Raw genomic sequence first — 17,253 nt, 5'->3', positions numbered from 1 at the left:
AGAGAGGGAGGCCCCCTGCAGAGGGGGCTGGGAAGGAGAACAAGTCCGACCCGGTTCGGCCTGGCCGGCTGTGCGAAGCCGAACACGGCCCTAGAAAGCAGGATTTGATTCCGCTTGAAGCCAGTGGGAGGGGCCCTTTGGGGGTACGTAGCTCCGCCAGCCCAGCTGGAAGCGTTCCTCAGTTCTCCCCAAATCCACACAAGCAGACCTCCTAAGACATCCAGGTCTCCATCGTCACCTGGGTATCTGTATGAGTGAATCTGCGTCAAGACCCCTCCGCTGTGGGCTCTCGGTTTCTCCGCTAAAGAACGGGGTGGGGGGGTGGGGGGGAGAGAAGGCAAAGAGCCTGAGACTGGGAGGGAGCGCACCTCCCCCTTCCCAGACTCCGTTCCTCCTCTCTGAAAATGCCAAGGCAGCAACGGGCACTGGTTAGAGCGCAGAGGCTCCTTGCCCCGGGCACTGTTCCCTCCCCGCGGGGCGCCGTCACGCGTGGGGAGGGACATAGACTGTCCGCAACCTCAACTCCCCCGCTCCCTCTGAAGGGGGGATGGGCAAAGGGACTGCAATTGAATGTCCAGTGGCCTTCGTTCCCTCCTGGGACTCTGACCTGATTAAAGCCCCTAATAGGAACTCTTTCTAAATTCTAGGTCTTCATCCTCTCGCACCTACCCGTAACTTCTTATACCCTTCCCTCCCCAGGTGATGACCCCACAGAAGGCCCTCTCGAAGGAGAGGAGGTCCCTTGGGGGGCTACTCCATTCTCTGGCCACTGCGGACTCGGTCTTCGGCTTCCCTCCCTTTCTGGTTTCAGGCCAGCCCCAGGCTCCACCCCCTCCCTGGATGAACCCTAGGCACGTCCCACATGGGATAGGCGGGTGTTCAAGCCAATGGTTGGGCAGGGCGGTGGCGTGCAGGGGGTGGAGCTGAGCAGCAGCAGAGGGCTGGACGGAGGTCGGAGGCGGAGCTCCAGTTAAGGTGGACTGTAGTAGATAGTGGTAGAAAGCCGAGAGGGACAGGGATCGCGGCAGGTGAAGGGAAATACAAGGAAAGAAGGAAAAGAAAAAGGGTGGAAAGGCTCCGGGAGCGAAGCAAAAGCTCGGGAGAAGGGGGCGAAAAAAAGGGAGGGACCCATATGCTCCCTGCTAGAACTAGCTGTTGGAAGAGGTGGAAGTTTATATCCTTATTGGGCGGAGGGAGGGGGTGCCTGGGGGGGGGCGGATGAAAAACCAGGAAGTGACAGAGGGTGTTGCTAAGGGTGGGGGGGGGGGGGCGGGGGTGGCAGGGGCGGGGGGGGGGGGGGGAGGGAGGGGGGAAAAGCAAGCAGGAGGACAGGTGAGACAGCAGGACAGGTGAGGCGGGCCCTGGGGGGGCGGGTGGGAGCCAGGTGAATGTACGGCTCTCCGTGGCCAAGGGGGGGCAGGCAGCAGGAGGAGGCAAAGGGTGGCGGAGGAGGAGCCCCCCAGCAACGAGCGGCGAGCTACTGACCGCGGCCTTCTGACCAGGACCGGAGCAGGGCCCCAAGTCCCCGGGCCTGGCGGGGGACGCGCTTCTTCCCAAACCCGGCAGCAGCTCCAGCGAGCGGACCCGACGGCTGAGGGGTAAGTGAACCCCACTTTTTGTCCCTTGGCTCGGGGTCCACTAGACTAGAGCCTACTGCAGTGTCCTTCGTGCGTCATGTGAGACCCCTGTACACACGCACACCACAGATTTTAGCCAGTCGCATTCCCTGTAGCTTTCCTGGGTCTTTGGAATTGGTTTTAACTTGGAGGAAAGGTAGACAACTATGGCCTCCCCCCAGCTCTGGGCGGAGGGTCTCCAGAAACTTTATTTGCACTTCCATTATTAGACAGACTGTGAGCTATGGGATGAAGAGGGGGTGAACTGCGCTGAACTTCGCCCCAGTTGTCTTCGTGACTTTAGCGGGGGAGACCCCAGGTCTGACCAAATGGAGGGAATAGAAACGCTGACAGACTCTAACTAGGACAACGCGTGTCCCCCCACGCACACCCTGCTCCGCGGCCCCCTGGCGCGGTGGACTGGACCCCGGCCAGGGCCTGGGGGGTGGAGGGCGGCGAGAGGAACCGCGGCTTGGGGGAAAGTTACCGGCTGGACTATTCGGTTTCTTGCGCTTCCAGAGCCGCGTCGTCTTTCCAGCAGTAGCGCGGCTCAGCAGAACGACCCCTCTGGCCCTCCCGCTCCGCAATCACGTTCCCTTCTCACAAGCTGCAGCCCCACCGCCACCTTTTCAAAGTCAGCTTTTGCTCTCACAACTCCAGTGCAAGGGTGGGCGATAAGAACTCTATCTACCCGCGGTCCTGCCGCCGGCGCCGGCGCACCTGCCTTAACCGGAGTGGGGGTCGCCGTGCGGTAGAAACCTGGCGCGCGCCGCTAGCCACTGGAAGGGGCGGGGGGGCGCTGCTTTCCGACCCAGCTTTCTCTCCCCTCCTCCCACCCCACCCAAGTAAGAGAGCGACGTGTCCTGGCCAGAGCAAGGGGGGGCGGGAATGGGGGGGTAGCGTGGGCAGCGGGTTGTGCCCGGACACGTGCCGGCCCAGGCGCCCCAGCCCTTGCTAGTGTTTGGAGAGAGGGCGGGTCCCCTGCCCCCCGCCCCGCACAACCCCCATGTATCAAAGGGCGGCTGAGACGTGGTGAGACCTCGGGGCGCCCTGGGGGGCGGGGGGTAAGGCGGGCAGCCTGGGTCCGGAGTAGGGGAGGGGCAGAGGCGCCGGTGCTAGCTGACCCACAGGAAACGAGCACTGCTGACCTAGTTTGGGACACCGGAAGTGGGTGCTGGGGAGAGGGGGAGACCGGCAAGCTGTCCTGGCTTCCGGGCCAGGTGGAGGGCGTTCTTGAATTGACCCCCGCCTGAATGCCTTAGAGACCCCTTGCTGCAGCTGAGAACAGGAATGAGTCAGCGCAGCTATTTCTCCTTTCCCCAACTTATTCCTTGAAGAGGGGACCGTTTATCAAGGGTTAGGGGAGCCAGATTGGGAAGTGAGGAGTTAAACCAAGATAGGAACTCTCTGTTCCCTAAGGGAGTGTGTGTTGGGAGGGGGGCGCCAAGGCCTGGAGGATTATGGGGTTGCGTTTTGCTAACCCCCCCCCACACCAACTGGTTTGGTCACCCCTATACCCTCCTGGCACTGTTTATGGAGCTGGCATGAAGTGGACATTAGATTGGAAGGAGATACTGGGCATAGGTATTGTGCTGGGCTGAAGAAGGACATATTTGTGACTAGGTCTGGATGGTAGTGTTCCTCCTTAGTGGTAACTGGGGAGAAGGACAGGGGGCTCCCCCTGGAGCAGCTGATGAAACAAGGAGAAATCTCTGCCAGTGCTCCTGTCCCTGGCCCCCGGGACCCCAGCTCCCCCAGCGTGCCTCCGTTACACGGTTGCTTACAGCACGCTGCTGCCTGCTGACACCCCCAGACACTGTACCCCTCCCTTGGGGCATCACACCCAGCCTGGGGTCAGGAAGGGGTTAATACCACCAGAAAGGGGCTCTTGGGAAGACAGAAAGCAGTGCCCACTAGGCTCAGGTGTCAAGGAGATAGGCCCGCTCTAATGGGCCCTCTCACCACTACTCAGTCCAGGTGATACAGCCCTGGTTTCTGGGAGACAGGTGCTGTGCTCTCCTCGGTGCCCCCTGGCACCCACCGCCCCCAGCTCCTCCTTGGCCTAGTGCCTGCCCCAGGAGGGCGCGGCGGGCAGCGGGGGCTGGGCTAACAATGCACCATCGGGCCCTTTGTGTGCTTGCACTTGGCACCCTGGGGAAGAGTGGGGGAAGGGACCCAGCAGGCATGGGGGGTGGAGCACCTCTGGGGTGGGGACAGTGAAGGCTTGGGGAAAGAAGCAGAGAGTGAAAGCAGGTGGGGAGGAAAGGGAAGTAGGTCAGATAGGGTGCTGGCCCCCCATTCCAGGCCCTTAAGGCCAAGATGAATAGGATCCTGAATGGCATCATGCTGGTACCTGAGGCCCAGCCCAGAAGTGGACATGTGGGGTCTGAAGTTACTGGCCCAGGGGGAAGAGGCAAGGCCCTCTTTGATGGCTGAGAGACCCAGTTCTTTTGGCCCAGGGCCAAAGACCTAAGATGGGGAGTAAATGGGTTCCAGGCATGGTACTGCCCTCTGACAGAAGCCTCTGGGCCTGCTTTAAGGCTTCCTGCCTCCAGCTTGCTTGGCTTTCTGACCTTCCTGAGAGTTAAGACAGCCCTGCCACCAGGCCTTGGGGCTTGTGCCTGTTTTGGCCTAGGGCTGAAAAGGAGGGTGGGGGAGGAAGCTGGGCAGATGGATAGGACCCTGGCATGGGGTGTGCCTTCTCTGGCCTCTTCCCCCTCCTTCTGCTGAGTAAACTCGTGAGTAAACTTGACGCTTTGCCCGGACAGTTTGAAGTTGCCTCTCTGCCTCCCCCTAACACACACACACACGCTCCTGCCAGGAGTGCCAGTGCCGGCCTGGGGGACAGGGAAGAGGGGTAGAAGAATGACTGACTGGTCCAGCATCAAGGGCTGGGAGGTTCAAGGAAGACCCCACTACCACCACCACCTTGCTAAGCGAAGGTCTTGGCAGTTAATCTTGTGGCCTCTTGTCAGCATTTGTCATAGAACTTCAGGAACCCCAGAAAAATGTTCTCAAAGCACTTCTGTTGTCCATCACTGACCTCCATCTCCACCAGGGAAAGACATCTGGCTCCTTAAGATGCCATAGCCTTTATGTTCACAGGCCACTAACCCAGGAGGAATCTACTTTTAGTGAATGCCTCAGTGAGGCCAAAGAAGGCTTCCCACTTTCTGAACCTTAGCCTGGGATGGATGGGAAGCAGGTGGCACAGGGACCCTTTAGCCCTCTCTTCCTTGAGACTTCCTAGCTTCTGAGGTCTCTGCTCTGCCCTTACCTTGACTTCACACCTGGACCTAACCTCACACGTCTCCATTCATCAGACCCAGCCCTTCCTTGCCCCAAACTTAGCTTTCCTAGAACCCACAGAGGTACCTAACAAGCAAATACCTATACCATATCCAGAGTTTGAGGGTGCCCTTGGCAAAAGAGGGCTGATGACAGACGAGTGGAGCCAGTGACTCCCCCACACACACATAAATAATTTAATATCACTTAACATCAGTAATTCTTCCTATGGCTTCCCAGGTCACCAGAATGGCAGGAGAAATGCCTTCACAGTCTCTGCCACACCTCAGAGTGGGGCTCCCCCAAGACCTAGCTTTCAACTTCATGTCTCTGGCTTCAGTTTCCTTCCTGTTTCCACCCCCCCCCCAACTCCTCCCCACCCATATACCCCTTTCAACAGACATCCTCTCCTCCTTCCTTCCTTCTTTCCCCTTTGCCTGGAGTAAGGGGGGTCTTCTCTCCCCACCATGGACCTCCTAGCCTGTCTTCCTAAATAGTGTTCCACTCAGAGAGTTCTGTGACCATTCTTCCCCCAACCTACCAGCTAACTCTTGGGAAGAGTAGAAGGGTCTCTTTAAGGGAACTACAACTCCCAAGGTACATGTAAAGCAGTTGTGGTGCACACTGGGAGTTGTAGTCCTCCTTGAGTTCTCAATTTGGTTGAGTCTAAAAAGTGTTTCTGAGTAAAAGTAAAAGTTAGTACTGGGGTGGGTTGTAACATAGAGACCTTCTGTATTCTCCTAACTTCATTTATTCTTGCTATTACATTCCTGTATGACACTATATATTGACATCCATCTCTTATACTGAGAAATATAACCCATCCTCATCTTAGGATGAGCCCCACCCAAGAGATGCCCACACCCTGCCCTGATGCCCCTGGCAGGGGAAATGAGGGGCCCCATGAACTCTTTCCCTGCCCCCTGCCCTCCAAGCTAGTTCCCTCCCTTTATGGGGATCAAAGGGCAGAGAGCAGCCCCACCCTACTGCCTCACAGGCTATAGGCAGACTGGGGCTCTTAGGAATTGCAGGGACTTTGGTGCCCAAGCATCTGCAGGGGGAATGCTGGGAGATTGGTGCCTGGTGACAGGCGATCCACCTTGGGGCGTGGATCCCTCAGTAACTGCTCTTAGGTCTATCCATGCTCTGTATGGGCCCTGAACAATATACTTCCTCTTAAGGGGGTGGCTTAAGGACAGGGTCTTGGGGCTTATCTATAGGACCTCAGGGGCCTGGGCTCGCCTGCCTGGCACCAAGGCACAGAAGTGACCTTCCCCCACCCCAGGCCCACAGTTGGCATAGGGCACTGAGAGCAGGGGGTGGGAGGGAGAGGCGGGCAGGACTGCCAGCATCCTGGTGGGTAGCTGCCAGCCAGGCCGGGAGCCGGTGAGGAGCAGCAGGCCAGCGGCACTGAGCCAGCAGCTGTTGGGGGTAGCAGGGAGGGGTATACTAAGAGACGTTTCTGTGATTTTCTGTGAGCCTAGCAAGCAGGACCTGGAATGGCCTGTCGGTTGGAAGACACTGGGGTACCTTTCATTCTAATAAGAAATCCCAGGAGTTTCATGACATGTTGTGGCCCACCCATCTCATCTCAGAGCTTTTCCGAGTTGCCCCTCAGGCCCAGGCGGGTCCCACCCAACCAGCCAGGGTAGCAGTAGCTTGCGCAAGGGGTGGAGTGTGGAGCTTCCCAGCAGATGCCCCCCTCCCAGCTTCTTCCTCTTTTGGTGCTTACGGCTTCCCCCAATATGTCTACCCCTCCTCAGCCAGCTCTGTCCCCCTGGTCACTGGGGTCTGGCATGAGTGCTGCCCCCTGGCCTGGTTGGCAGGGCTGGTGCCCTGGCGAGGAGCTGTGGTATGTGAGTGGGTTTGGGGTGAGGCTATGAAGAGGGCGGGTGCCGCCTTGCCCAGCCCCTGAGGGCCCCAGCCTGGTACAAGGTGAAGAGAATCCGGACAGCTCCCAGAAGGGGGCAAGGGCTTACTAGGGTCAGGAGGGTCTCCTTGTGTTCCCCTAACCCACATACCCTCAGGGGCTGGACCGAGGCACCTGTCACCTCTGGCACTGACTGTCCAGCACTCCCCTCCTCCCGATTTGGCTACTGCTGTCTTCTGTCCCCTCCCCTCTCTTCTTCCTTCTCCTGGTCCCACCTCCAGCAACCTCCCCCATTGCTCCTCCTCACCTCTGCCCTCCTGGACTGGCCCACCTCCTACCTTTCCTACCCCTCACCTTTTTCCCCTTTTAGGACTGAGTAAGGACAGGCGGGGGTGGGGACGCTGGGGCTTTGGGCACTGCAGGCAGAGACTCTGGGCCCTCTCCCACGCTGCCAGCCCTCTGTAACCCCTCCCTACAAGCTGGGGGGAGGGGGACAGCACCCAGAGGGTTAAGGCTGTAGGGGGAGGGGCTGGGCCAGGTCGTGGGCGGCCTCTTTGAAGGAGGGAGCTGGAGTGGGGAACAGCCATCCTATCCCCCCCCCAGTTATCCCTTCCCCACCCCTCCCAGCGTGCTGCCCCCAGGGCCCAGGAGGAGTTGCCGGCAAGGCCCCTCAGCGTTCAGGTGAGTAGGCCCAGCTTTGGCTGAGGAGGTCAGGCCTCAGGGGAGGCTCCGAGGCCTAGAATTGGCCAAGGGTCAGAGGAGGACTGAAAAACAGGCTAGGAAGAGGGTGCCCAGATTTCATTGGAGGCTTTAGGGAACAGAGGAGCTGAGGTGCCAGTGGGTGAGGAGGCTTCAGTGTCTAAGGGATCCAGGAGGACCAAGAAAGACAGAAAGAAGGGTCCTACAGAAGCTGTGCTTGCCGGGCCGGGCCAGGAGGTTGGACAGGCTGGCAGGGAGCTGGGCTCCGGGGACCCAGCTGGGGTGTCTTCTGGGGCTTGGGGGGGCTCAGGTTTCTGCCTGCGGCTAAGCGGGTGTGGGGTTACCAGCCAGCTTGGTTACCCAACCAAAGACATGGCTGGGGGAGGGGGATACAAGGCAGACCTTAGCCCTAAGGAGAGCTAGTCCTGCCCAGCCGGGTTCTGCTGGGTACCCTAATGACCGCGTGAATAGTGCCTGGCTTGGGGTGGGCACTGGGGAAGCCCAGTAGCTTTGGGGCTGGAAACTCTGACGGGCAGAGAGGCACTCACTGTCCCCCTTACATCCGCTCTCACAGCACACCCTACCTCTGCCTCCTCATTTCTCCAATAGCTCCCAAATTTTGGTCCTCCAGAAGGCAGGTATGGATACCTAAAATTCAGCGTCTCTTCATAAGACCAGCCCTTGCAGAACAAGGCCAGGTCTTGACTCAGTTCTTCTGGCCTCTCTACCCTACACAGGCATGGAGGCTCCACATGCATGGAGTGCAGTAAATGTTAGTCTCAGGAGATGCTTCAGTGAGAGAAGTGAGGGGAAGAGTGGAAAGAAAATCTACGTGAGGATGGTTCTGAGCAGGAGTCCTTGGGACAGGTATGGTAGAGAGAAAGGCCGTGAGTGCTAAGGTAGGGAACCAAGGTTCAATCTTGTGCTGGCAAGACAAGGGCCACAGATGGTAGGAAAGGGTCAGAGAGAGAAAGAGAGAAGTCCTAGTGAAAGGCTAAGAGTAAGGGGAGGCTGGCGAGCTTGGGGTTACCAGAGGTGGAGAGGTGAGGCTGGAGAAGCCTTGCTCATTCCTTCCTCTGCCATCTTTATCGTGTTCCATTCTCCTTGATGGGCTAAAGGACTGTGTGCTTATATGGGCTAAAGGACTGATGTTATAGGAAGAAAACACGAAGGACTTCGCTGCAATGTCTTTGTCCCTCAATCTGGAGCTCCCATTGCATCAGGATCTCAGGACTTGGTGGGAGCTTAACCCCCACAGCGCTGGGAAGCAGCCAGCTCCCCTTGCCTCCTTCCCCCTTCGTGGCTTGCGGTCTCTCTTCCCCGCCTCGGCCCCCAGGAAGTGTGAGTGCTGGGGGTGGTGAGGTTAGGAGGGGGGAAGCGTCACATGGGGGATGGGGAAGGCATGTAGAAGTTTTGAGGGGCTGGAGGGGAAGGCTCCGTAAGTGTCTTTGGTGTACCTGGGCCCGGGACCTGGCTTTTGGCTTTCTCAGTGGAGGCTTCCAATCCTCTAGTGACATGTGGTTCAGCCACCTCACCTGCCTGAAACTGGACAGTCCAGATGTCAGTTATCCTTTGGCCCCAGAAGATGGAGGGAACCATGGAATAAGGATTCCTGGGTCCCTGAGGTCTTTGGATTGGCTGTCCAGTTTCCCTACCCTTCTAGTCCAGCCACAGGCCAAAGCCCTAGCTTCGTGCAAACTGGGTTCCAAAAAAACAGGAAGAGAACCTGAGGCTGGAACTGGGGTGGGGGGTGGGGGCAGAAAGGAGAAAGAAGGGGGAGGGGTGACACAGCACAGATACCAGGAGCACTGGGCAGAACCTTAGTCTCAGTCATGCCTTAGGACTGTTTCAGCCTGGTCCTCACCCTCTCAGCCCGTAAGCCTCAGTTCCAGAAACAGCCAGGCCAGGCCCCTCTCTGGCTCCCTGGCAGAGCTGGGAGAAGGGGCCTTGGAATGGGTGGGGGGAGCGATGCTCCGTGAGCCTCTGTGTTGGCCCACATCTATTTTCTATGCCACTAATCCTGGTTCTGCCGGCTGCCCCCCCCCCCCTAAGCCTCAGTCTCCTAATCCCCAAGGTGGGGAGAAGGGGGGCCAGCTTTACTCAGCTGCCCCATTCAGGGCCTCCTATGTTTGCCCTTCGGCTGGCTCAGGCCAGCAGGGTTGGCTCTGGAGCCCCTCAACCGTAGTATGAAAGCTGCCTAAGGTCAGCGCCTGGAAGATTCTAGTTGCCTTTGTCTTTCTAAGCCAGTGCCTTCTGCCTTCGGTTGTTTGGTGGTGGACATACTCTGGCAGATGCCTCTAGGTACCGATAGGTAGGTGACAGGGACTCCCACCTTCGTCACCCCTCACCATTGTGTCACCCTTGAGTTTTCCCTCACCCAAGATGGTGCAGGCTTGACACAGGGCCCGGTTTCAAGAAAGCTGCCCACTGGCTTGGCCGGTCTAGCAGGCCTGACAATGAGGGGAGCCTGGGGGGGATGGCGAGAAAGAGGGGAGTGATGGGGTGGGGCCCCCAGTTCTTTCCCCTACCAGGCAAACAGACCAAACAGACTTCGCCTAGTTCCCTGGCATAGCTGCCCCCCCAAACACCATACACACCCATGCCCACAAGGTCTTAGCAAGAGGGGGCATGCCAGGCTGGGTGGGGATGGGCTGCCTACATGGGCGTCAGGGGACTGGGCCCTCTGGGGTACAGATGTGGGAAGGGTGCCCAAGGTGGGGTGGGCACTGGCAGTGCCCCACCCTGGCAGAAAGAAGGGGAGGCCTCCACCCCACCAACTCCTCCCATATGATAGGGCTAGGAGTGCCCCCTTGGCCTGGTTGGCACCAGCATAGTTCCAGGTGGCACCTCAGTTGGTATGAGTGCCAGAGCTAGGGGATTTCCCAGAACACCATCTTCTCCCCAGCATGCCATCTGCCTTTCTAGTCCTTCCTTGATACTTTGTGGCCACAGGTATTGGATTGGGGCCTAAGGATTTAAACACTCACCCTTGCCCAAGCCCTGTGTGAGTTGGTGTAAACTACTCTGAGCCTGTGAGCTGACAGCAGATCAGCCAATTGGTACAGTACACCTGCCATACCAAGTTGCCACAGAGATCAGCCCTGGGGTGGGAGAAAGGCAGGTTTATCAACGGGAATGGGTGGGGTGGGTGGGGAAGGAGGGTGAAGGATAGAGTGAGCCACGTGCCTCCAGGTGCCCAGCTCCCAGCCAATGGGCAGCAAGGATCGCTCCACTTGTGCCCCTTAGGAGGAACGTGATGCACTTGGGCCTGGGAGGGTGCCCACTGCTCTTTCAGTGGCAGCCACTGCTGCCACCTGATTTTTGTTTGCTCTTAAGTCCTGAGGCCATTTGCCTCTTGTACCACATTTAGAGTACTGGGAGAGGAGAGAACTCTCAGACCACTTGGTCCCCCAGGAGGAGAAGTGGTTTGGGAACCTAAGGTGGAAACAGGTGAGCTATCTAAAGAGTCCCAGGTGTAGCTTCTGAACAGACAAGTGGATCCCATTCATGCAGGTGCTTGGGCTTTGTCATGAAGGTGGCCAGCAGGTAGGCCACTATGGCAATGCAATTGTTGTATCCTAAAGAGGAATGTGTAGCCCTTGACTTACACCCCATCCCCCAAAACTCTTTCTCATAGATGGCTAGGATTGATCTGTTGTTGCAGTATCAGAGACACTGACAAAATGTTAGTGGGACTTGCCCTAAGGATGGTTGGGACCCACCTTTCATATTCCAGATGAGGAGGAATAGGCCTCCAAAAGGAAATGACTGGGCCAAGGTCAAGTAGCTCCACAGTAGCCTCACTCCTTCAGGGTACTTTCTGGGAGGGAAGAGACAGACCTATCTCCTAGTAGTTTCCTCAGCCTTGTGTGCACTGGAATCTGCCCTGAGGCCAGGCTACTTACTGACTGAGCCCCTACTGTGTGTTAGGCGTTATGCCACACCTGGCCTCACTTACCCCTCACCACAGCCCCTGGAGTCAGCTGGAATTATCCAGCAACACAGATGAGGAAAGAGGCTCCAAGATAAAATCACTTGCTTAAGATCGCAGAGTGGAGCTAAGAGTTCAAACTGAAGCCTGGCTGACTCTGGAGCCCAGCATGGTTGCAGGCTCCAGTAGCTGTAGCTCTAGACTACTGGAGTGAGGGCTGAAGGCAGAGCCTTGCAGCTGTCCTCCCAATCATGGTTTGTTTTTGTGGAGTTTTTGGTTTTCATGTTTGTTTGAGACAGAGTCTCCTGATACAGCCCTGACTATCCTGGAATTTAATTATGTAGACCAACCTGACCTCAAAGAACTCACAGAGATCTGCCTGCCTCTGCCTCCCAAGTGCTGGGATTTAAGGCATGTGCCACTAACCCAGTGTCCCCAACCCCTTCTTATATAACAAGAAAGTATAGGCCAGACCACTGACTGAGCCCCTACCTTGTTCAGCACCATGCCATATATGGCTTCATTTACCCTTCAACACAAGGGCTTGTTCAAGGTCATTCAACTAGGCCACTCTACAACCCTTATCCCACCCTGAGGGTGGAGGGTGGGCTGGGCCCTGCAGGGACAAACACTAAGGTGGGTCTATGGCTTCAGGAGAAGTTCCCTGGAATGGGGAAAGATGGCATTACTTAAGGGGGAGGAAAGGAGTGGGACTTGGCCTTTCGATGGGGGTGGGGGTGGTGGGGGTGTGGTGATGCTTATCTGTGTTGGGGGGAAGGAAGTACCTGCGCCAGTGACACCCCAGCATAGAGTAACTGTTCCTGGCACATAAGGAAGAAGGGTGGATATGGGACTTGGGGACCTTGAAGGACAGATGAACTTTTGGTGGCTTCGGGAGGGGCATGAGGAGGAAGAGGCTCCTTTTGTTTGTAGGGTGTACTGTATACTTGGGACAGAATGCAGCCAGGCTTGGCCTCTACAGAGCTATGAGGAGGCTCTGTCACAGACCATTATTCATTTTTCAGATGACCAAAGCATGTCAGTGTCACCAGGGTCCTTTAGTCAGTAGTTCTGAAGCCTAAACCAGGACTCCAGGAGCTTGCCTCCCAGTCCATTGCTTCTTCTAAAGGGATCAGGGGAAAATGAAAGTACCTCTAGAAAGTAGTAGAAAGGCGGGACTCCAGAGCAGACTAGAGCAGCACAGGAATTAGGAGGGTGGGTCTGCCGGCTTGATGTGAACCCTGCTCACTTGGCACTTCATCTTGGAGAGCAAGTCACTTCATCTGTGTGAACTGCAGTTTCCTTGTGCATGGCACAGTCAGTTGACATGGAAGGGGAGGGGCACTAACACACATAAAGCACTCACGGGTACATGTGGCCCACCTTCAGTAAACTTCAGCCAACACGTGGAAGGGCCTCAGCCCCCTGTACGAGAGTAAGTGCTTTTAACCTCACCCTCTGCTTGACCCGGCAGGACAAGATGGGGAGCTCTGAGGATGACCTGATTGGAATTCCATTCCCAGACCACAGCAGCGAGCTCCTGAGCTGCCTCAATGAGCAGCGCCAGCTGGGCCACCTATGCGATCTCACCATCAGGACGCAGGGGCTTGAGTACCGCACCCACAGGGCTGTGCTGGCTGCCTGTAGCCACTACTTCAAGAAGCTCTTCACGGAGGGTGGAGGGGGGGCTTTCATGGGAACAGGGGGTGGTGGGACAGCTGCTGGAGGAGCAGGGGCCGGTGTGTGTGAGCTGGATTTTGTAGGGCCAGAGGCCCTGGGTGCCCTGCTCGAATTTGCCTACACAGCCACACTGACCACCAGCAGCGCCAACATGCCGGCTGTCCTCCAAGCTGCCAGGCTCCTGGAAATTCCCTGTGTCATTGCTGCCTGCATGGAGATTCTCCAAGGCAGTGGGCTAGAAGCCCCCAGCCCAGATGAGGATGACTGTGAACGAGCCCGACAGTACCTGGAGGCTTTTGCCACTGCCACCACCACAGCCTCAACCTCAGGAATGCCCAATGGTGAAGACAGCCCTCCACAGGGGCCCCTCCTACCACCACCACCACCACCACCTCGACCTGTTGCCCGCCGCAGCCGAAAGCCCCGAAAAGCTTTTCTTCAAACCAAGGGGGCCCGAGCCAACCACCTGGTCTCTGAGGTACCCACAGCGCTCACCCATCCCTTGACCTATGAGGAAGAAGAGGTGGTTGGTAAAGTGGGCAACAGTGGGGGCAGTGGGCTTGGGGACAGCTACAGCCCTCCCACAGGTGCTGCCTCACCTCCTGGGGGGCCCCTGAACTATGAAGGCTTTGAGGGTGAGGAAGAAGAGGAGGAGCTGGTATATCCCCCAGCCTATGGGCTAGCACAAAGCAGTGAGCCCCCACTGTCACCAGAGGAGCTGGGCTCAGATGAAGATACCATCGATCCTGACCTGATGGCCTACCTAAGTTCCCTGCACCAGGACGCCCTGGCACCAGGCCTGGACGGCCAAGACAAGCTGGTGCGTAAACGCCGTTCACAGATGCCCCAAGAGTGCCCAGTCTGTCACAAGATAATCCATGGGGCAGGCAAACTGCCACGCCACATGAGGACCCATACTGGTGAGAAGCCTTTTGCCTGTGAGGTCTGCGGTGTCCGCTTCACCAGGTGAGCAGCAAGTGGGGACAGCACACAATAGGATGAGGTTGGGTGTGAGAGCCAAGTGACAGCACATGCTTCTAGTGGGGGCCAACTCCTTGGTGAGTTCTGGAATGAGGCGGGAGGCCAAAGGAGGCAGCCAAGGGCATGATGGTGAATGGTCTCGTGCTCAAGAAGGTTGCACTGAAGGCAGAGCACATGGTGGCAGGGCCCTTTAGCATAAAGGCCAATCAAAAGGGGTATCCAGGGCAGTGGTGGGGAAACAGCAGTGAAGAATGAGAGTGGGACAGGCCTGGGTGCATGGCCAGGATGGGCTGGGGATCCTATCCCGAGTCCTGAATGTTTACCGTCTTTCTTGCGTGTATTAGGAATGACAAGCTGAAGATCCACATGCGGAAGCACACGGGAGAACGCCCCTACTCGTGCCCACACTGCCCAGCCCGCTTCCTGCATAGCTACGACCTCAAGAACCACATGCACCTGCACACTGGGGACCGGCCCTATGAGTGCCACCTGTGCCACAAGGCGTTCGCTAAGGAGGACCACCTGCAGCGCCATCTCAAGGGCCAGAACTGCCTGGAGGTGCGCACCCGAAGGCGCCGCAAGGATGACGCGCCGCCGCACTACCCACCACCCCCGACCACCACCCCCTCCTCTGCGGGCCTTGACCTCTCCAACGGCCACTTGGACACCTTCCGCCTCTCTCTGGCTCGATTCTGGGAGCAGTCGCCCCCCACAGGACCCCTAGTCACTACACAAGGGCCCCCTGAGGAGGAAGAGGAGGAGGGAACACCTACCACACCACAGGCTGAAGGGGCCATGGAGTCCTCTTAAAAGAGGAATAAAAGGCCAGGCCAGAACAGCGCAAGGCCTGGGACACCATGCCAAGCAATGAGGCGCACATAAAACAAGTGGTGCTGGGGGTCAGGGATGCTGAGCCTTGTTGGCATCAAGATCAACCCCTTTCCCCCAGAGCCTTCATTCCTATTCCAAGCTGAGATTTTGGGGCACAAGGTCTCTAGACTGGGGAGATTAGCAAAGGAACTATACATGAAATATGTGTGTGTGTATGTATGTGTCACACATTGTACATATATATATACACACACAGTAAAGGTGGGGTCCCTGTCCCCAGCTGCCACTGGGGAATTGAAGCAATAATCTATTTCTGACTTTTGGGGTCCCACTTCGGCTATGCGGGTTTCTAGGAGGCTGGGGCTTGGGACCAAAGCCTTGCCCCACTCCCATGCCCCCTGGGTTTTGGCTGTGTGTGAGGGGGTGGACCGCCCCTCCCTTCCGAGACCCCTCCTTCCTGGTTTCTGTTCCCTTTTCCTGGCCTTAAATTATGCAAGGAGAGGGGGTAGCAGAGGAAGGATAAGTCAAGTTGGAGAAACCAGGTGGAAGCTTGAAAGACAAGGGTTGGGGAGACTGGGCCTGTAAGGACGGAGCCATCCCAGTCCCCCTCCACCCAGTTCCAACGCTGAGTCACGGGGTCCTGGAGAAGAAGGGGGCAGGGTGGCCTGATTGGCTCGCCCGCCCCTGGGGGTAGCAGGAGGGCTCCGCCCAGCTAAGGGAGCTCTCTACCTCTCCCCTCCCGCATCCTGGGGCAGAGAATGTCTTGTTCCTGGCGCTCCCTCCCTGGGGCCAGAGGGCAAGGCGGGCCGCCCGGGCGTTTTACCCTCTTTTCCTCCCTACCTTCCCCGCCCAGGTGCAAGCCGGAGCCGCCTCTGCTGCTTGATGCCCCTGACTCACGCCGCCCCCGGGCTGGCGGGCGCTGGGTGTGGGATGGGGTGAGGGGTTGAAGTAGCCTTGCGGGGAGCGGGCTGGCCAGCGCCATCTGGTGGCTATGCCCTGTAAGGCAAGCGCCTCCCAGCAACCACTTTCAGTGAGCTAGCCTTGCACCCAGCCATCTTCGCCTGAGAGCGGGTATCCCCTTGCCAACAAGGTGGCTAGGCACTCACTTGCCCCTGGGAAAAGTGAGCTGCGGGCAGACCTCGGGGAAAGGGAACCTTTCCTCTGGTCTTGCCTGTCACTCTTAGGACTGAGTCCACCCCATTCTGTACATAGCCTCTTACGATGGTCTTGTTGAAATCCAATTTCACATTTTTAACTACCAATTCTCCTGGGGTAGGGAAAGAATATTCACCCCTACCCTTTCCTCACTGGGTGCTGGACCCCCGTGGCGGCCTGGGTTCTGCCTTGCACTATTTACCCCCTTTGGCCTAGTGGCCCTTCCCCCTCCTTTAAAGGGGCAGGTTCAAGGGCCCGGTGCTCTCCTCTCCCCATGCACCTCCATGCCCATTTGCACAACTGCCCAAGTACCCCCAATAGTGGGGAGGGGTCACACAGGGAGGGGTGGCGGGACCAGTCCCTGTATCTATTTAAAAATTGATAATGTAATATATTAGGAGGGAGGTCAGGTGCCCTGGGCCTCATCTTAGCATTTCAGGTGATAGGGGAGCCCAGGGCTGGAGAAACCTGGGGCTTAGTCCCAGAGAGTGGGGACAATGTGGCTTCCACTCTCTCTACTTGTGGCTTTCCCACTCAGTGCCTTAGTGGGGGGAAAGCGTTTCCCCCTTCTCCCATCCCCTTCATCTATCCCTGCCCCCTGCCTCGGGTGTAAGTGACAGGAAGAAATAATAATAATTTAAGATTCATACTCGTGTCCGCTTTTGGTTCCTTTATTGTGGGGTTGAGTGGGAGGGGTCAGGTTCTAAGACTGGGGAGGGGCTCCTTTGGGGGCAGTGGATTTCTGAAGTGGTTCCTGGGGTTCGGGGCTCCCTGGAAAGGCCCACCAACTAATGAGCTTCTGGAAGATGCTTCCTTTGAGGCTCTTTCTCTTTTGTCCTAGTCACTGGGAGGAGAGGAAGGCCAAGTAAGCTCAGAACCAGTGGGGGTAAACTCAACCATCGCCCCTGTTCAAGCCTTAGCTGCAGCCCTCCTCTTCCTCTCCCCCTTTGGGGGTCGCAGGGGTATGTTGGTTGAGATAGGGTTTCTTTGTGTAGCCCTGCCTGTCTTGGAACTCGCTCTGTAGACCAGGCTGGCCTCGATCTCAGCAATCGCCTGCCTCTGCCTCCAGCTTGCTGGGATTACAGGTGTGCACCACCAAGCTTGCTTTGCCAGTGCCCTTCAGCCTTGAGGAGGACATAGCAGCTGAACACCCCTCCCCAAACAAGCCAGGGTATAAGCAGCTTCAAATGCAATCATTTCAG

General features: G+C 57.4%; 1 protein-coding gene across 4 annotated transcripts; it reads left to right on the top strand.

Moving 5' to 3' along the window:
- Nucleotides 1-1,034: 1,034 nt before the first annotated feature.
- Zbtb7b (zinc finger and BTB domain containing 7B) lies at nucleotides 1,035-16,698 on the top strand. Of its 4 annotated transcripts, none has more exons than XM_055620759.1 (4): nucleotides 1,035-1,164; nucleotides 1,503-1,598; nucleotides 12,879-14,050; nucleotides 14,410-16,698. In XM_055620759.1, exons 3-4 carry the CDS (start codon nucleotides 12,885-12,887, stop codon nucleotides 14,873-14,875), a joined length of 1,632 nt encoding a protein of 543 aa, XP_055476734.1. In that variant the 5' UTR covers nucleotides 1,035-1,164; nucleotides 1,503-1,598; nucleotides 12,879-12,884; the 3' UTR covers nucleotides 14,876-16,698. The 4 variants fall into 4 exon arrangements, with proteins under 4 accessions (XP_055476734.1, XP_055476742.1, XP_055476726.1 ...); XM_055620767.1 differs by lacking the exon at nucleotides 1,035-1,164 and adding an exon at nucleotides 1,310-1,349; XM_055620751.1 differs by lacking the exon at nucleotides 1,035-1,164 and having other exon boundaries at nucleotides 1,375-1,598.
- Nucleotides 16,699-17,253: the final 555 nt, after the last annotated feature.

Source organism: Psammomys obesus, unplaced genomic scaffold (genome assembly GCF_907164565.1).
Source record: "Psammomys obesus unplaced genomic scaffold, mPsaObe1.curated_primary_1811, whole genome shotgun sequence".
In the NCBI taxonomy this organism is placed as follows: Eukaryota; Metazoa; Chordata; class Mammalia; order Rodentia; family Muridae; genus Psammomys; species Psammomys obesus.
Note: the sequence above shows the minus strand (reverse complement) of the source record. Positions and strands in the feature narration are given on the sequence as shown.